Genomic DNA, 20,435 nt, shown 5'->3' with positions numbered 1-20,435 from the left:
CTGTTGGAAGCCACTCCATCCTGAAGCTGCACTGCTGAGTTCCTGTCCACCAGGGGGCAGCACTCCTTCCATCCAGCTGCAGGAAACCTTGATGTTCTGCAGAATCTGCAGCCGTTCAGACACGCCCTGTTACTGAGGAACACAGACTCATTCAGGAATGTGGTTCACCGTTGGCTTTGGGATCAAATCTCTGCTTGTTCTGACTTGTTCCCACTGACTTCAATCTGCTCCTTTCTCAGCTTCTGCTTCACTTTTAGGATCTTGTGGATTTGAAAGGTAATGATTCTAACAGACATGGAAAGAAAAGCTTCTCAGCTTGACTGTCAGCCATTTTCCTGAGCTGCATGTGAACAAACTCTCTGTTCCTCTGAGTCTGACTGATGATCAGAAGGAGCTGTTTCCAGGAAATAGTCAGGCCCCTCCCTTCAGCTCCATCAGAGTTTCTGCTTCAGTGTCAGTAGATGACAGATGAGGGGGGGTCATGCACGTCTGGAAGCAGAAGGTCACATGACCTTCACTGAGATCAACTCAGTGCTTGAAGCTCCGCCCCTCCTCCCAGTGACTAGCAGGTTTCTGGTTGAGGCTGCTCCACCTGCTGCCCCGCCCACCTGTGCTGCCCCGCCCACCTGTGCTGCCCCGCCCACCTGTGCTGCCCCGCCTCCATCCAGGTGGACTCTTCCTGGTTGTGAGTCAGTGATCAGTGCTGCAGCTGCGTTGACACGGTGAGGGAGACTCTTCTTCCTCTTCATCTCTTTGCAGAAAATGAAGTGAGTTTGTTTCTGGAACTTTGTCTTCACTAACTTGACTGTTTGTTTCTGAATGTTTGGAGAAGATCTTCTTCTTTCTCTGCAAACTCTCCTCCCTCTGCTGTTTCCAAAGCTTCATCATTGTTGGATCAACAACATGGAGGACTCTTCTTCATCACCTCAACAACAATCAGCTGATGCTTGTTGGCTTTTTTCATTTCTGACTCCAAACCTTCCTGTTCTCCTCCATCCAAGTCTGTGTGTGAACTCATTACTAAAGTAATAGATTACAGTTCCAGGTAACTGTGTGCTGGAACAGAGTCATATTTCCTCATTCCATGTTCAGGAACTCTCAGATTCCATCAGACAAACAAGTTAGAATAGAAATGTTTGTAGCAGAGACCATGAGGCCTTAGTGGATGAAAACAAAGATTTTTCTGCTTTTCTTCACCAAATATAAATTCTATTTTTGTTTAATCTTAAATGATTGTGTTCAATCTGCTGTTATTCTTTGTTGATCTGAAACTTTAGTTGTGGTCTTTCATCTGTTTTTAGCACAGAGTTGTCTGTCTGGTTTTTCTAGTTCACCCAGTTGAACTTAATGACAGACTATTGGAGCCTCCATCAAAATAAAAAAAATTAAATACATTTACCGGAATAAAGTAGTACAATTATGTGAAAAAAAATGTAATATAAATGTAAACCAAATGAGTCCAGTCTGAAAACACCCTAGTTATCTTTTTATGGGCTAAACTCACTGAAGCTGAATTCTGATCCTCCGATTGTGTTTCCATTGTTTTCACTTTACCAGAAATACATTCTATTATTAGAAATCTTCCTTAGAAATGAGAACAACTTTTATGGTAAATTTGTCTCTTCAGAAGTTTTTCTTCTGCAGCTCTTCTAAAGAAACAAACTAGAAAGGAACTCGGGACTCATGTAACAGTTTTCAGAGATTAGTGTTGTAAGGTAATGGATTACTTTTGAGCAAGTAACCTGTAATGCTTTCCAGTTTGGAGGTTCAACAGTGGAAATAAAACTCTGTTGGGGCTTTGTGGGGAAGAATTCCTGTTTCCTGAAGTGTAGAAACAGGAAGTTTGTTGTTTCTGTGTCAAAGTGAGTGAATGGAAATGTTGCTGCTGCAGCTCCATGTCTCCACCTGGTGGAGGGAGAGCAGAAGTGCAGCAGCTGATGGCAGCTTCCTCTGCCTCCCACTGCTGTCTGACTGCATTCACCTGAACCTGAGAGGAAACACAAGAGAAGAGCCAATCAGTGGAGGAGCAGCTGATCTGTTGGTGAAGGAGGATCAGAGCTGATGATGAGGAGGGTTTCCTCTGCAGGTGAAGGAGGAAGGTGTGTGTGAGCTGATGTGGATCCAGAGAATCCAGCAGCATGGATCAGTGGGAGGAGCCACAGGAGGGAGCCCCTCCCTCTGAAAGCAGAGATGGTAACCACGACAACCAGAGCAAAGCTCAGAGGTGAGATGAACATCTCCAACTGTCCATGATCTTCTCCATGTCAGAGCTCAGGACTCACACCAGCAACCTTCATTCTTCACAGGAACCAACCTGGACCTGGATCTGGACCTGGATCTGGACCTGGATCCAGCTGGGGGTCCAACAGGAGTGACAGATCAGATGATTATTTAAATGCATATAAAAACATTCGTTCAAGAGTGAGACAGTAAGTGTTTGTCAGATGCATGTTATGAATTCAAATGAAAAACCTGCTTGCAGTGTCACACAGAAGGGGGCGTTTTACCAGACTGTCTCACTACAGAGGAGTCTGTACTGTCCTCACAACATGTGACTTGATGCTGCTGGACAGCCAGCAAACAAACAAAAGTATTTCCAAGTTGGTTTGAGTTGCTTCATTAATTTCTCTTCTTCTTCTTGAACAATCTCATATTTTTTTGTAACTGAAATAAAACAGAAAAAATGTGTTCACATACATTAGCTTTAGCTTTAAACACAGTTTAAATAGTAGAAATGCTTCTTTTGACAACGTAACTAAAGGTATTACACTGTTCATGATGTAAATTCAATAGTTCAACATGGAAGACAATCTGATTAACCTCCAGAACAGAAGACATTAGTTTATAATTAAACAAATGTTTTTTTCCTCCATCAGGATTCAACAGAGACTTGGATCTGGATCCAGTTGTGGATCCTTCAAGAGTGACTTTTCAAAGGATTTTCCTCCTAACTTCAAGGACATCCATCCAGCAGTGGACCAGTGAGTGTTTGTCAGAGTTTTTGGAGGCTGGATTCTAGTTCAGATGATCAACAGTTTTCAGATGAAGGACTTGAGGTCTGGTTCAGTTCTGGATCTCTCTGATCAGACTCACTTGGAGCATCATGTGTGTGATGAGATCTTTTCAGTTGAGTCTTCTGAGAGTCTCTGAGAGACATCAGAGATGTTGGAGAAGAAAACATGTTGACTGCTGACTCTGACTGACAGCAGCTCCAGTCTAATGAGAAGAATCACTGCAGACTCCTAGGATTCAGATTTTCATGCTTTCCAAACATCACATTGTTCTAGTTGGACTTTCTGCTCTCAGAATTTCTCCATTTCTACATGGAGAATTGGAATCAGCTTTTCTAGAAAAAAGTCTGGATTGACTGACAGAAAATGCTGAAAGCTGGAAACTGTTGATCCAAACATGTCATGTTATTCCAGACTAAACAGCTCAGTCTGTGTTCATGTCAAAGTCCATCAGCTGTTCATGAAGAAGCAGATCCTCCAACACTCTGATGCTTTGGTGTTTGCAGAGGTCAACAGGTCACACAGAGAGTCCAGTCTGCAGCCTCCAGCTGTGGATCCATGAAGAAGGACCGGTCCAAAGACCATCCTCCACACTTCAGAAGTGAACCAGGACCTTCAGACTCACAGTAAGAAGCAGTTTCTAGTGAACAAAGCAGAGTTCAGCTCTCAGCAGGAACAACAATGTTCTCATCAAGAACATCAGCTGATCCATCCAGGAAGGTCAACCATCTGCTGTGAGCGCTTTAGGTCTGAGAGGAAAGAAAAGAGTTGGACAACTCTGGAGGACACAAAGCTCAGTCTGTGAGGATGAAGCAAACAGCTGAACTTTTCTCTGAGCTCAGTCCAGACATGAGCTCCAAACACAGCTAAGGCATCATTTAGACCTTCAGATGGACTAGATCTGCTCTGGTTTCACCTGGAAACACATTTGCTCACATTCAGCACAGTCTGGATCCCAATATCTGAGTCTGAAGATCAGAGAGGATCTGCTCCATGATCAGAGTCAGTCTGGAACTTCCCACTGACTGCTTTGATTGTTGTTCACTAACGTTTCTCCTTAGTGTCCACAGAGAGAAGAAGAGGAGCGGACCCCAGTCTGCAGAAAGAGCCAGAGCTGGTGAGTCAGAGCCTGATCATCTGCTGATGGATTCTTCTGGAAACATGTGGAACACTCATGAAGGAGCTTTCTTCTCTGCTCTGTCAGCAGATGTTGGTCTGCAGGAGATGTTTGGAGAACATCAGATCAGTCTGAGGAGCAGAAGTCAACATGTGGCTGAAGGAACTGAAGAAGCAGGAAGAGAAACGCTCCTCAACAGGGTCTACACTGAGCTCTACATCACAGAGGGACTGAGACCAGAGGCTCACACCCAACATGAGGTGATGCAGCTGGAGACCACCACCAAGACCAACCAGCTCCATGACACTGCAATCAAGAACCCAGACATCTTCAAAGTCCTCCCTGACCAACACAGATCCAAGAACCCAGACATCTTCAAAGTCCTCCCTGACCAACACAGATCCAAGAACCCAGATATCTTCAAATTCTTTCGTCGGCAACACAGATCCAAGAACCCAGACATCTTCAAAGTCCTCCCTGACCAACACAGATCCATCAGAGTGGTTCTGACCAGCGGAGTTGCTGGAGCTGGAAAAAGCTTCTCAGTGCAGAAGTTCACTCTGGACTGGGCCGAGGGCTTGGAGAACCAAGACATCAGTGCTGTGGTTCCTCTGTCATTCAGGGAGATGAACTTGATCAGAGATGAGCAGCACAGTCTTCTCACTCTGATCCAGCTGTTCCATCCAACACTCCAGAAGATCCCAGCAGAACAGCTGTCTGTCTGCAAACTTCTCTTCATCTTTGATGGTCTGGATGAAAGCAGACTTTCTCTGGACTTCAACAACAGTCCGCTGGTGTCTGATGTCACACACAAGTCCTCAGTCAACGTGCTGCTCACTAACCTCATCCAGGGACGTCTGCTGCCCTCAGCTCTGGTCTGGATCACTTCCAGACCTGCAGCAGCCAATCAGATCCCTCCTTCATGTGTGGACAGACTGACAGAAGTCCGAGGCTTCAATGATGCTCAGAAGGAGGAGTACTTCAGGAGGAGGTTCCCAGATGGAGAGCTGTCCAGCAGAATCATCTCCCACATCAAGGGCTCCATGTCCCTCTACATCATGTGTGAAGTTCCAGTCTTCTGCTGGATCACTGCTGTGGTTCTGGAGAACCTGCTGACCACAGAGCAGAGAGGAGAGCTGCCCACCACCCTGACTGACATGTACTCCCACTTCCCGATGGTCCTGACAAAGAGGAAGAAGAACAAGTACCAGCAGGAACATCAGACAAGTCCACAAGAGCTGACAGAGACTGACAGGGAAGTTCTTCTGAAGCTGGGGAGGCTGGCATTTGAACATCTGGAGAAAGGAAACATCATGTTCTACCAAGAAGACCTGCAGCAGTGTGGTCTGGATGTCACAGAGGCCTCAGTGTACTCTGGAGTTTGTACTGAGATCTTCAGAAGAGAGTGTGAGATCTTCCAGAAAGCGGTCTACAGCTTTGTTCATCTGAGCGTTCAGGAGTTTCTGGCTGCAGTCTACATGTTCCACTGTTACTCCAACAGGAAGGTAGAGGTCATTAAGGACTTCCTGAAGAACAACATGGAGAACCCATCCCTGGATGAGTTTCTAAAAAGAGTCATGGAGAAATCCCTGAAGAGTCAAACTGGACACCTGGACCTGCTGGTTCGCTTCCTTCATGGTCTCTCTGTGGAGTCCAACCAGAGACTCTTAGGAGGCCTGCTGGGTCAGACAGAGAAGAATCCAGAAACCATCCAGAGAGCCATCAACAACCTGAAGGAGATCAACAGTTATGGAGTTTCTCCTGACAGAAGCATCAACATCTATCACTGTCTGATGGAGATGAAGGACCTCTCAGTTCATCAGGAGATCCAAGAGTTCCTGAAGTCAAAGAAAAAATCAAAGAGGGAACTCTCACAGATCCACTGCTCAGCTCTGGCCTACACTCTGCAGATGTCAGAGGAGGTTCTGGATGAGCTGGACCTGAACCAATACTACACATCAGATGAGGGTAAACGGAGACTGATCCCAGCTGTGAGGAACTGCAGAAAGTTCAGGTGAGTCCAGAAGTGATTATGATGATAAATCAGATCAGTGTTCCGATTGATTTACAAAGAATGAAAGGTTTGAAAATGATTAGAAATAAAAACATGAAAGAAGAAAATCAGTTTGTTTTTAACACTCATATGATCTTTTAGCTAAAGATCAAAGAAGGATTGTATTTGTTCAAATAAAATCCAATCCAGAACCTTCTGAAAGGTTTGAACCTAAAGTAGACGGTCAAGAATGCAAGGATGTCTTCATTTCCACAATGTCAGTCATTCTAGAAGCACATTTCCACAATGTCAGTCATTCTAGAAGCACATTTCTACAATGTCATTCTAGAAGCACATTTCTATAATGTCAGTAATTCTAGAAGCACATTTAGGCGCAGCACCTCATAGGGCGCCCCCTACAGTTTGGAGAAAACGTCAGACTTTTAGTCAAGAAAATACAGTACCTGATATGTTAGGGACATCTTTGTCATGGTCGAGGATGACTCTGACTCTGACTCTGCACAAGGAAGCTTAGCATCACAGCTAACTTGTAAACCTACAAAGGTTCTGGTTCCTCCATAGAAACTGTCACTTTAGCCTCTTTGTACCAAGAAGATCTTCTGGAAAGTTCTGCCTGAAGGTTGGTGCTGCTGTGGTTCTGTTCATGACGGGAGACGTGGACCTGAGGAGGAAACTGGATCAAAGTTCTGCAACAGAACAGGAAGATGAACTGTTGTTGTTTACAGCTTCAGAGCTGAAAACATGAAGATATCATTTTGGAAATGGAAACAGAAAACTCTCAGAAAACTGGATCATAACCAACAATGAAAAACTGTCAACATTCATCATCATCCTCATCATCATGGTCATGGTCAGAGTGACAGCTGTCAGTCTCTGGGATCCAGATGTTAGCTACTGGTAACTTTGGGGTTCAGACCTCAGATCACTGACAGACTGAGGGCAGCATGAAGCTCCATGGAGCTCCACCTTCTCTCCTCCAGCTGCAGATGAAAGAAAGATCTGAGAGAGACTGATGAGGAGGACTGTTTCATGATGAAGATGAAGCTCTGATGAAGAGACAAATGTCAAACTGGAACTTCATCACAGCCTGAATTCATCATAGATCACCTGTTTCTGTCTTTCTTTCTCTTCACAGACTTCCAGCAGGATGTGAACTCTCAGAGACTCACTGTGAAATTGTGGCCTCAGCTCTAAAGTCCAACCCGTCCCACCTGACAGAACTGGACTTGTACAACAACAGCCTAGAGGATTCATCCATTGTGGTTCTGTGTTCTGGACTGGAGAGTCCAAACTGCAGACTGCAGACTCTGAGGTCAGAACATTGAAGCTGCTGGTTGGTTCATTTCTACATTTGTAGTTCTTCACTGAAGCTGAAAGGTTTGAATTCAAAGATTTTCTGGATTTTCCACAAATTGAACATCTTTGATTTTTTGAAGAGTCTGCAGTGGAAGAAAACAGCTGCTTAGATTTTCTTTAGAACAAAGATGTTTCCATGGCAACAGAAGATTCAGCTGTTGAAATATTTGACAGATTTCTGAGTTTAAAGAGAAAACAAACCAGAACTGAAACAGAAATAAAACCTGCCTGAAAGCTGACCGAGGTCAAAGTTCAAATCAGACACAGCAGAGCACGTGAGCGTGCACGTGCACACACACACAAGTGTGAGTCAGACTAGAGAGGAAAATCAGAGAAAGGAGAGTTTTGGTGCAGAAAAGAAAGAATTGAGTAAACCTGCAGAGGCAGATCTGGAGCTGCATATCAGTTTAATGTCAGACGATATTTACAAGGACCAGAGTCTACCAGGTTGAAGTTGAAGTTATAAGATTAACAATATTTGATAAAGGATTAAATAGTTTAGTGTCAGCACGCTGCACCACAGCAACCCTTCTGTCAGAGATCAGTGGTCCAGAGTGTCAGAATCTCTCAGTCTTCTGTGCTCTCCAATGGTTAACTAGACTCCTTCTGAAGGGTTCCTCTGTGTGGATCAGTTTCCATGGGAACCAGAGTCTGGGAGTCAGAAACTGGACTTTAATGTTGAAATGAAACATTTATGGTTCACATTTAGATTTGACATTTACATTTAGATAAACAGATGATATTCATTTGTCATTGTCTCTGGTACAGAACATTATAAAAACTGATCTTTGTTTAGAACTTCATTTACTGGGAACATCTGAATATTTATTTATTTATTAATTTTATTTATAATATTTATATTTATATATTTAATATTTTTTCCTCTAAATATTTACGGGTCTAATATCACAGATATTTTTACTGATTTTCTTGAAATGTTTGATTATTGAATAATCTTGAAAACACATATAATTGTTAATTAAGTGTTTTAACCACAGCCTGATCATTGACTTGCTGCATCTGTGAACGCGCTGAGGAAGAGGAGGGTGGTGTGTTCGTCCATTGAGCAGAAGCAGGAAATACAGAGGAAAAAAAAGCAAATTGCATTTTGCAAAATGTGAAATATAATTATATGAGATAAGAGCTGTTTTGTTCATGACCAACGCATAACGAACGTAACCTTTCCTTCTCCTGTAGCTAAAGATAAAAGGGCTATTTTTAACTTTTACAGCAGAAGTGTACATATCCTAAATTAATATATATCTAATCTTTTCCTAAATGAAAACATGTGTATGGCAAGCATTCATTATATCATCTCAGGATACACTGGTATGTGGCAGTGTTGCACATGGAAACCTATAAGGATGGGTATGGTTCCTGCCCCAAAAATATTTAATCACCAAGAAAATTCAAGATATTTCTCCCAGAATTCTTCATACATTTTACCCAGAAAAACACTTTTTTACCAAATTGAAAAAGATCTGGACATAAACTGTTCATTTTGTCCTTCCTCACCAGAAACTGTGCCTCTTTGCTCTTTCACTCCAACATTTTGGAAAGATTTGACTCATTTTATGACAACCATCCATGTGACTAGAAATTATTCTACGAACATATTATTTATGGATATTTTACACAAGGTAGATTTAATGCAGAGCAAATTTATGTAGTTAAATCAATAATAATTATGGCTAGATATTTCATTTATAAGTGTATAAATGCTATCAAAAAATTGTTTTTCATGCTTTTCAGAAAAGAAATGATCCTGTATGTAAATAGTATTAAATACTGCACTAACCAAAAAGCTGTTAGAACAGTGGAAAATATTGATTTAGAAATCTGAGGTTATGAAAAAAGCCATAGAGTTATAATAATATTCAACATGATAAAAAATGAATATTTTAAAATGCTGTTTTAAAATAATGAACAGGTTTTTAAAGCAAAATGAAATATATTTAATATTACAATATAATTTAAAAAATCTTTTGAATTTTTAAAATCTGTGTGCAGGTTTTTAAATATTTCATGATCCTTTTATATATTTATGAGAGATTTATTGGTTGATAGCAAAAGGTCATATTTATTTATTTAATTATGAACAGTTTAGGACTCCATAGAAAACTCTCTTACTTCTTTTGGTCTCTTTTGTCTTTATTGTTTTAGTTTTATTTTTTAAACTGTTCTATATTGTTATTATTATGGCTTTTTGACATGTTTGTTCATTTCTCTGGCAAATGTGAACATGTTGTCTTTTGCACATAGTGTGGAGTGTTGTTTGGTATTTTGTATTTTCAATATTTGTTAATAAAGTTTATTTAAAGACAGGAAGTTGGAGACAGAGCACATGGAGACTTTTCCCTCCAGTGAGTTTGTAGAGACATTTGGACACATTTGGATCGGTACATGAGCTGGGATTGGTGAGTGGAGGAACTGCGGGTGAATAGCTGTTTTCTGGATGGGAGTGGGAGTGGGAGTGGAGGCTGTGGTGTAACGTGCATCACGCTGGTCACATGGAAGCAGAGTCGTGGTCTTTCTGTTCTCTCTGGATCTGACTGGATTATTGCAACAAACTCCATGTTTTCCAAGAGCAACAACAGGCCTGTAAAGCTTTTTCTTGGCTTGAAGGTGCCGGTACCGGGACTAAACTGGACTGTGTGTGTGAGAAAACCTCTGAAACGGTTTAATGTTCTACGGTTTGGACTTCTGTGCTTTACTTTGTTAGAAACTAAAGGTGGTGATATGTGGGAAACTTTGATGGAGACATTTCTTTGTCATTTGGATGGAAACCAGAGTTTTCTTTAGTTTAGATAGAGACTAAAAGGAGACATTTATGTTTTAGGAGAACTGCTGTCATTTATTTGATACATTTTTACTAAATTGAAGGGTTTTATAGTTTAGGTTGGGGAATTATTCACATTTAAAAAAAAAAAGTATTTCAATGTATATTTTTTTCATAATAATAATAATTCACTTTATGTCAGACTAATGCGGTCCATAAAAGAAGACAAACCATCAGGTTTTTTATCTTCTGAACTCGGTGGATTCATAAATGATCATCACTAAACGCTTATATCAATTAGATTTTCACTTTGTGAAATCAATGACGTCATATTCACGTTTAAATTAAAAGTGATCATGATCTTAGAATTGCTTCTAGAATCCAGGACACTAGATGTTCCTGCACTAAAGCAGATTGAATTCTATTTAGCATATTATAGGAGTTTATGTTCATAATGACAGACTCAGTTTTATTATTTTATGGACTTTATTTGATTGACAGCAGGTCAGTTTGTGCTATTTGTGTAGTGATGAGAGGATCTTTAGTTGTTTACAGACTGCCTTGGAATATGAATCATCAACAGAATAAATGTGGAACATCCAAGTGGAGTCACATCTCTGTCTCCTCCTCCCTGTATCCTGACCAACCCCCCCGCCCCCCCGCCCCCATCTTGTTTGATGTTAAACTCCTCCCCCGAATCAGAGACACAGCATCCGTCCTCACAGTCCTCCCTAACAAGGAGTTAGGGCTGGAATTTGGACACAGCCTGTGTCTCTTTATTTAGTTTTTGAAATCTGACATTTTTGAAATGGAAGCTTTAAATCAGGGGTGTCAAACTTATTTTCATCGAGGGTCACATCAGGATAGTGGTTGTCCTCAAAGGGCCAGATGTCACTAATACATGTAACTAAATGTAATGAAAAATATATGTAACTACTCCTTAATGTTAAATAACTCATTATTTATGATACATTTTCAAAGTGACCATTATGGAGTCCTATGTTGTTCATAATTAAATAAATAAATTGCAGTTGCATAGAAAACATATGTTTGCTTGTTACTCAATCATTTTAGATTTGATTCTGTCAGGTTAGGTTACATGGATAGTGTTTATGTCCTAATTTATAGTTGGCAATTCCAATATTTCAAGTCCGATTCCCCCTAGATATGAATAAATACACACCAATCTTTCTTATTATTTTAAGAAATTAAAAACTTTTATGGTCTTAAGGGAGAAAGGTAGTTTGCCATCTCTCGGTGGGTGGAGTATCCCTGCCCCAGGTGGAGGAGTTTAAATATCTGGGGGTCTTGTTCACAAGTGAGGGAAGACCAGAGAGTTTGACAGGGGGATCGGAGCGGCGTCCATAGTTATGCGGTCGCTGTTCCGGTCCGTTGTGGTGAAGAGAGAGCTGAGCGAAAAAGGAAAGCTCTCAATTTACAGGTCGATCTACGTTCCAGTACTCACCTATGATCATGAGCTATGGGTCATGACCGAAAGAACGAGGTCCCGAATACAAGCGGCTGAAATGAGCTTCCTCTGTAGGGTGGCGGGGCGCTCCCTTAGAGGTAGGGTGAGAAGCTTGGTCACCCGCGGGGAGCTCGGAGTAGAACTGCTTCTCCTCCACATTCAAAGGAGCCAGTTGAAGTGGCTCGGGCATCTAGTCCGGATGCCTTCTGGACGCCTCCCTGGGAACGCCTCAGGGTCCCCCCAGAGGAGCTGGAGGAAGTGGCTGGGATGAGGGAAGTCTGGGCATCTCTGCTTAGACTGTTGCCCCCGCGACCCGGTCCCGGATAAGCGGAGAAAGATGGATGGATGGATGGATGGTCTTGAGGGCCACATTTGGGCCCCGGGCCTTGAGTTTGACAGATGTGCTTTAAATCTATAGGATTGTAAATATGTAGTCATGAATTATTCATGATGATCAATGACATTTCAATTCCTCGTCTGTTTTAACTTCATTTCAAGTCATTTCTAATCTATGTCATTTTCATTCCTGATCATGTTTTTGGGTCCAAATCCAAAAGAAATGAGCAAACAGTGAAAATGTCATCTGTCAGTCTGTCATCAGGGCGGGTCCCACCTGACTGAATGGACCAAGTTCCTGGACCTCCAGCTGCATCACTGCTCCTGAACACACTTTTCTGTCTCATTGCAGGTTGAGGTACTGCAGTTTGTCAATGATCAGCTATGAAGTTCTGGTCTCAGCTCTGAAGAAAAACTCGTCTAATCTGACAGAACTGGACCTGAGCTACAACAGGAACCTGCAGGATTCAGGAGTTCTTCATCTGTGTGGTTTTCTGGAGAGTCCAGACTGCAGACTGCAGACTCTGAGGTCAGTAAAGAAGCTGAACTCCCTGAAGGATGAGAAGAACGGATCAGGTGAAGAACTTTCTGATGTTTCACTGGAAGATTTTCTGTCTACAGCCGTGTTTGAAACAAACTGATGATTGGTTCAGATTTTCTTCATCAATTGAATTGATTGTTCTGATGATTGATAGAAACTGATCTGTTTCAATCAGGATCTTGTAAATCTTGTAGATCTTGTAGAGTTTATGTTGGATTACTGTGTCAAATGTTCTCCAGTTCATTTGATCTGTCAGAGAGAAATGTGGTTTTGATTTTCACCACTAAGGGGCGCTAGTTGTATAGCAGAGATGCAGATGATGTCATCACGCTGAGCACATCCGGAAATAGGATTTTCCCTTTTTCCATCCAGTTTGGTGTTCTGACTGGTTCTGTGGACTTCTGCATGGACTGTTCAGTGAAATAAATGTTATAGAGCAGCTAAAGATGATCATCACCTCCGTCACATTTTTCTCTGAGTTCCAGGGAAGCTGCACAACTCAACAGTTCAGCAAGGCAGCTGAAGCATTGCATCATGGGATCTGTAGTTCCTATTGTTGCCAGCCCTCATTTAGCCACTCCATTAATAACAAAAATATAAAACAATCTGACAGACCAGGGGCCTGTTTCAGAAAGGAGGTTCAACCAACTCTGAGGTTGAACTTGAACTCTGAGTTGGTCAATCTAGAGATTAACAACTCTGAGTTTTCTGTTTCAGAGAAGCTGATCCGAGTTAGATCAATCAACTCTGAGTGGACTGATTCGGAGGTGAGCGTGTGCACCGCGTCTATAAGAAGCCATTATCAATGGAGCGCAGATATCACGAGTCACCATGGCAACCGTAAAAAAAAGAGGTCTGCGTATTTTTCTCCAGCTGAACTTGACGTGCTGCTGCAGAGTTACAGTGAATATGAGTACATATTCCAGAAGAAAAGCAACACCACTGCATCTGCAAAACAGAGACAGTTAGCGTGGAAAAACATAGCTGCTCAAGTTAATGCCTAAGTTTGCATTTAAATCATTGTTATAAAATATTGACTGTAATAACTTTTTAAATAGCGTAAGGAGTGAAATAAAAAATGGTGATATTTAGGTGTACTTTTGAAGTGTTATTCCTGGTGTAAATGCATGAAATGCTGCATAGTGTACAGAACCAATCTGGGGGAAAATGCATTTACTTCCACTTTCGGCTTCTCCCATCAGGGGTCGCCACAGCGAACAAGTCGCATGGTAAATTTGGCAATGTTTTACGCCGGATGCCCTTCCTGACGCAACCTTCTCAAACCGGGCTTGGAACCGGCAGAGGTAGAGAAGGGAACAGGGAGCAGCCCGGAGTCGAGCCCGGGTTTCACGGACGGAAGGCGCCGCAAACCAGCACGAGCTAAACTGGCTCCCTAGGGAAAATGCATTTAACGTCGGTAATGTTTAGAGGACTTTTTTGTTAACCTTCCCCTCTGGCAAACGTTGGTCAGTTTAATATTAATACATGCAATTGTGTTTTTAAAAGTGAACTTTTGTCTACTGTTGAACCTTTCGCTGCGCAAAGACTTCTCCTTTCTTTTCTCTCGTCTTTCCGACCGAGTTTAGAAGCGCAGGGAGATTTCCTTCAGGGCTGAAGGGAATTCTCCTTCGGGGTTCACTTCCCGTTGGAAACCCTCAACCTCCAGAGCGGATTAAGAATGACTCCAAAACAGTTATTCTGGGAATGACACCTTCTCTTTATTTAACTAAGTGCTCCGTCCTCCGAACACACAATATATTCCACGCACACACCTCTGCTCCGTCCCCCCCCCATCTGCACCTGCAATCGCCCCTCCCCTTGTCTCTCGTGGATCGCACCCCGCTCAGCACACACACGCTGCAACACTACCCTTGTATTGATCAAGTGGTATAGGTTTATATGGGATTAAGAAAGTAAGCAGTGCTAGCAAATTGTGTTTCCATAAAGTAATTGTTACATTAATCTAATTCAATGTCCCTGATTTCATTTTCATGTAGATGCAATCCTGCAGGAATTAAAAGAACATGGCAGCAGCTAAAAATGAAGTATAAAAACATAATTCAATCAGGTCAAATGTGAGCATGTCATGGATGTAAGCTTTGTTGACAATATTTGACATATGAAACATCTACATAGCAATACATATCTAATGTTGTTTTCATTGTATATGTAATTGACTGCAACGAAAAACGGTAACGCTCAAACAAAAACGTATAGGGAAATGACAAAAAATTGAGTCTTCTCAAAATCCTCGTACGACGTAAATGTAATTCTCTATGAATTAATGCAGTCTCCTCGTCTATTGGGTCCTCCAAAAAAGAACAAGCCATTCTTGTCACTTAGACCGTCTCTGTGTGACGGAAATGTGGGCAATGAAGGTTAAAGCGAAAAATACCGCTTCGTCTTTAAAAAGGGGAGGGGACCGGCAGAAACTTTGAGTTTGGAGAATAAAACCTGCTCCCGACCAGGTTAGGTTCACAGCATAAGTAACCATGGATACTGACTCCGAGTATAAGTTACCTCTCTTTCAGAAACGGGTTTGACTTACTCTGTTTACTCTGGTTTAACAAACCTCCCATTCTGAAACAGAAAACCCAGGGTTTCCCTGATTTCAGGGTTAATGCACTCAGAGTTTACACTTAACCTCCTTTCTGAAACAGGCCCCAGGTCAGGCTGGACGATACGACCAAAACACAAAGCAGAATGAACAAAAACAGCCTAAAAACATGATCATGGATTGGAGTCTATTCATGATGTCAGTAGCTGCGGTTGCAAAATATCTTGATGGGATCAATGGTCGGGTTTAAATTCAGCCGTTTACATCGTCCCAGAAAACCTTTTTCTGATTAGAACAAACGTTCACATGGTCACACTTTTGGTCAGAATAAATCATTTGGGCATGCGCAGTAGTGTTAAAAATGCCGGAAAAGGAAACTTAGTTGTCACATACGTTTATGCAGCAGCTCGGTAATCTACGAGACGATCTTCTAAACTTGCTTTTATTAATGTTGAGAATATTATGAAGCACCTGTTCACTCATCATTTTATCTTTAATCTGTGTGGTCAGTGCTTTTTTTGTGGAAGAAGGTTAGGCTAACACGCTAACAACATTAGCCTTGTTTAAAAAACATAAATCCATGCGGGAAATGCTGCAATCTGCATCTTGGCTGCACGTAAATGTGTGGTAATAATCAGCCTTTATTTTGTCGGGACACAACTGGAAACACAAATCCATGTGATTGATTGAACAGTTTCTAAGGACTGAGGGACATTTCTACTTTGAAAAGCTCACACTGCCCCAAAGCCGCTGTGTGAGCTGGAAGTCTGAGATCTGAGAAACGGTTCTCCTGAGTCCGGCAGCCGCCAACCCAGAGCGGCGGGACGGATCGCAGTCTGAATTCTTCCACGCATTAACAACAAAACGCACACGTAACAAAGCATCCTCCCTCCCCTCAAACACACTTTAATTATCCGGCTGCTCTGCTCAGAGACACAGTTCGCTCCGTCCACCAGCACCCGGACCAGGACCACCCAGGGTCCAGACGTCACGAAGCGCTCCTCCCTCGTGAGGGGTGTAAGACAGGGAAGAGGTGAAGAGCCAGCGGGGCGAGAGAGGAGCAGCTCTTTGCATCGGGTGGGCCTCTGCAGAGCAGCCGGTCGGTCCTGTTTGAGCTCCAAAGCTTTCTCTGGAGCAAAACACCGTCTATCCATGACGTTAAACCAGAGCAGCAGTGACACACGATCGGAATGAACAACGATCGGATCAACAATCGGCATAACCCACCTATCTCCATCGGAAAGAAATTTAGATCCAAACGAGTCTGATCAGGGCAGAGTATTCTGAACGGCGTGTTTACAGGACGCATTTTCTTCAGATCAGGCGTTCTTTCAGATGGAGGCCTATTGTGTTGGATGTTTGTCACCTATGTCGACAAGGTCATTTGGAGTAAAATGTTTAAACTGTTGCAATGAAATGGAAATGATGTTTTTGGTTATATTACTGTTCGTTTATATACCACAAATTACCGCAAATCTGCAGACTGCAGACTCTGAGGTCAGACTCCATGTTTCAGTTGTGTTCAGATCAATATGATGACAAAGTTGTGTTGACCCACAGTGAGCAGAAATGTCCAGATTCTGATCTGCAGCAGCATCTTCCTGCAGCTGCTTGTTCTCTTCAAAGATCTGCAGAAGAACTTCTTCTTTTCTTCCTGCAGCTGCTTGTTTCAAAGCTGTCTGCTGACATTTGTGCTCCACAAAGTTCTGCTTGCAGCCATCAGCTCTTCTTTGTGTCTTTGCTCCAACAGACTCCTTTAAAGCGCGTGCAGAAGAAGCAGCCGTGCACGCTCACATGCACTCTGAGTCCTGCTGCTGTGTTTCAGCAGATGCAGCTGAGAGTCCAGCGGCTGATGTTTGTGAGCAGACAGTGACAGAGTCATGCTGCAGCTGGATGCTGCTCTGACAGACACATCCTCCACAAACATCCTCACCTTTTCATCCACAAACATCATCACATCATCCATCAAAGCTCCCAGCAGCTTCTGACTCTTCATTCAGAGCTGAAGTCATGCTTGATCAGGGATCAATGTCCAACATTTGCTGCTGACTCTTCCTCATCACTTCCTTCTTCTCTCTGCTTTGATCTGTTGGAGCTGAAAGTCTCTGCTTGAAGGGCTGCAGCAGAGAAGGACTGGAAGATCATCTCCTGAGAACTGGGAGGAAGACTTTCCAGCATCCTGCTGCTGAAATTCTCCCATGATTCAGTGCTGTTTGGAGAAGAGCTGAGCAGAAAGAGGAAGTGGACTTTTTCTGCTGTTGCTGCAGAAACATCAGTTGGTTTGGATGCAGCCACAGGCTGATGTTTGACTTTCACACATCTGGACTTCTTTCCTGAAGCAGCTGCATGTTGTCCTGAATGTTCCTGAATGTTCTTCTTCTCTGCTTCTGCTGGACTCTTCTGATCTGCTGCTGTTGCTTCACATCTTTGGACTTTTTCTAAACTTTCTGATCTTCTTCAGCTCTGAACTCTTTAGAAGAAGTGAAGGATGAAAAACAGGAACTTTATCTTTAAACTCAACTCTTTCTTCTGGATTCAGGTTGGAGTCCTGCAGTTTGTCAAAGACCAGCTGTGCTGCTCTGGTCTCAGCTCTGAAGTCCAACCCGTCCCACCTGACAGAACTGGACCTGAGAGACAACGACCTTCAGTCTTCAGATGTTCAGCAGCTCCAGGATCTGGTGGAGAGTCCAAACTCCAAACTGCAGACTCTGAGGTCAGTAGAGGGTTGGAGTCAGTCCAGCTGCTTCCAGATGTTTGGTCCTAAAGTTAGTCTGAGAGCAAAGATGCAGAGTTTCCTGTGAAGCTGCAGCTTCTCAGTGAAGCTCTGAGGAGAATGATGACAGGCTTCAGGACAACAGTCAGCCAATCAGAGCAGCAGAAGCTCCAACAGGTGAAGATGACAGGAAGCTGCTGCTCTGAACAGGACTGAAGCTCCTGCTGCTCTTTCTGCTGCTGTGCTGCATCACTGACTGACAGACCAGGATCAGGAGACACTCCTTCATCTCTGTCTCTCTGCAGGTTATGAGTCTGATGTTCCTCCTGGAGGAGCAGAGAGGAGCAGCAGCAGCAGCTGGTCTGCAGAGATGTTGTGACTGGACGGTGTTCCTGGGAGGTGGAGAGCAGAGTGATGGAGGAATCAGAGGAAGTGGAGATGAGTGTCAGAGCTGCAGCAGGAACTGATCTGAGATCAGCTCCACTGTCTCTCTCAGCATCAAGTGGACAGTTATTGTGCTGCAGCTCCCCCGGTGGACTGATGGAGAACTGCACTTCCTCTTCTCATTCTAACTTGGAGTGTTGATCTGAAACATGGGTTGGATTCAGATGTTCAGCAGCTCCAGGATCTGGAGAAAAACAGACCTGCAGACAAACAGATTCTTTTCTAGATCATCACTTTCTTCTTTGATCTCCATTTGATGGACAGATGTGAGTTTGGGATGGACCAATCAAGGATTGAGGGAATCATTGATCAGACAGAACATTTCTGGATGACATAGATCTATGTGTGGGTCAGGCGTTGGATCCTGGTTCTGTCTCTGGAACAGGGACAGAACCAGAACTCTGGATCACTAGATTCTGGTTCCAGATGTTTCACTCTTGATTTCTGTTCTCCAGAAACTCTCATTGACAAACAAACACAGAGTTTCATTCAGAAACCTCCAACATGGTCATGTGACCAGAATGTTCATAGTGGAGACACGGACAAACGCTGTGGTCACATGACTCACTGGTCTGGATTCAAGTCCTTTGAAGTCAGTTTTTGGAGCAGAAATCCCGTCTGATCTCAGTTAGTGAACAAAAGTCTCAGTTGAATCATTTTTCTATCATCTCTGTTCTGTTGATGATCAGATATGGACTCATGCAGTTTGAAAGACTCAGAGTTTTGCTTTGATTGATGTTTTCCACAGTTTTCTGACTGAACTTCCTTTTTCTTTGGTGTTTTGTGGGTAAAACTCTGTTCTTTTTCATGCTGACAGCATTTTTAGCTGCAGTTTTAAAGAAGTTTCATCTAAATCCAGTAGAATCTCCTCATTTTCTAGAATGTCTAAACTAGTAGAAACTTTCTGAGCATAAAGCCTGTTTTCTCCAGAGGACATGAATGAACAGAGTGGATCTTAGTGAGGAATGACAGCCTCTGGATGCAGAGAATCACTTTGATGCAGCTGCTGCAACAACACCAACTGCATTGAAGCAGGAGGGAGAAGGGAGACACCTGCTGGCTGTTTGCAGAACTGCATCTTAGTGTCAAAAGGCTTCAAACTGAAAGCTGTCTAAAATTCCTGCAGCCTGTTTGGATCTAATAAATGCTCTTTTGAATCAACTCTGTGTTTTCTATTGATTTCTGTCTTTGACTCACAAACAGACTTGAATCTTTAGCCTTCCCCCTCATCCTGTTCCAGCTGTTCTAATCTTCATGTGTTTGGTTCCTTCTCAGTAGAAATGGGTTGGAAAAGAGCTTTGGAATGTTCAGGTGGTGCTGATGTCTTTCTAGATGGGGGTGGGCAGAACAGATGAGAGCCCCTCCCTCCTGATTCAGAGGGGAACAGTGGGCAGCAGCTGAAAGGAGGGAGTGGAAATGGGAAAAGTTCTCTGCAGGTTTCTCCTTTCCAAGAACAGAGGGACACGACTCCATGAACAGCAGAAGCTAAAGAGTTGGAAAACATGCCCAAAGCTGCAGCACCACCTGCAGAAAGATGCTTCCTCTTCAGGCTCCGCCCCTCCACATCAAGAAAGATCAGAGTTTCTGCTGAGCTGCTATTGGAGCTTTTAGGGGGTCAGATCTTTAGGAACATTTGCTGTCAATCAAACCGTCTGTTTTGAAAGTAACCTTAAATTAAAGTAAGTCTGAGATAAGATTGAAAACTGCTTTTTGTGGGTGACCATCACTCAAATGGGACAATCTTCTTTCGAGTCCAAAGCATTTAGATCAAAGGAATCAGGAATCTTTATTGTCATTTTTTCACATGATAAAAAGAAATTAGGTTATCTGGTCCCAGGTCAGCCGTTTACAGTGAGACACAAATAATATAATATCAATATGATACGGTGCGGTTCCTGTTGAGTATTGCACTGAGAATATGTTACAAATTGCACAGTGGAGAGTGTGTTATAGTATTGCACAGACCTGTGAACCCTCCGTCCTCCTGCAGTAATGGACTATTATGTCAACAGCAAGTTCAAAGCCTTATTTAAGGTCTTTTCATTGACATTTGTGAAAACGGTGGTGCAGTAAAAGATCCAAATCCAACTACAAATGGA

General features: G+C 42.8%; 2 protein-coding genes across 6 annotated transcripts in view; both read left to right on the top strand.

Annotated features, from left to right (window-relative positions):
- The window catches only part of LOC144988904 (uncharacterized), a 126,473-nt gene that overhangs the window by 75,627 nt on the left and 30,411 nt on the right, over positions 1-20,435 (top strand). The gene's annotated exons all lie outside the window — the stretch shown is intronic.
- LOC144988843 (NLR family CARD domain-containing protein 3-like) lies at positions 579-19,497 on the top strand. Of its 5 annotated transcripts, none has more exons than XM_078939924.1 (11): positions 579-722; positions 2,087-2,224; positions 2,307-2,429; positions 2,877-2,981; positions 3,518-3,637; positions 4,073-4,128; positions 4,216-6,142; positions 7,278-7,454; positions 12,434-12,610; positions 17,719-17,892; positions 18,198-19,497. In XM_078939924.1, exons 2-11 carry the CDS (start codon positions 2,139-2,141, stop codon positions 18,202-18,204), a joined length of 2,952 nt encoding a protein of 983 aa, XP_078796050.1. In that variant the 5' UTR covers positions 579-722; positions 2,087-2,138; the 3' UTR covers positions 18,205-19,497. The 5 variants fall into 5 exon arrangements, with proteins under 5 accessions (XP_078796050.1, XP_078796043.1, XP_078796059.1 ...); XM_078939917.1 differs by having other exon boundaries at positions 599-767; XM_078939927.1 differs by having other exon boundaries at positions 600-767; positions 4,219-6,142.

Source organism: Oryzias latipes, chromosome 2 (assembly GCF_053564925.1).
Source record: "Oryzias latipes strain Hd-rR chromosome 2, Olatipes_Hd-rR_3.1".
Taxonomy (NCBI): Eukaryota; Metazoa; Chordata; class Actinopteri; order Beloniformes; family Adrianichthyidae; genus Oryzias; species Oryzias latipes.
This window is presented reverse-complemented; position numbering and strand designations above follow the sequence as displayed.

Coding starts and splice junctions, on each gene's coding strand:
- LOC144988843 (XM_078939924.1), top strand. CDS start 2,139: ATGGATCAGTGGGAGGAGCCACAGGAGGGAGCCCCTCCCTCTGAAAGC. Junction 2,225..2,306: donor AACCAGAGCAAAGCTCAGAG/GTGAGATGAACA, acceptor CATTCTTCACAG/GAACCAACCTGGACCTGGAT. Junction 2,430..2,876: donor ATTCGTTCAAGAGTGAGACA/GTAAGTGTTTGT, acceptor TTCCTCCATCAG/GATTCAACAGAGACTTGGAT.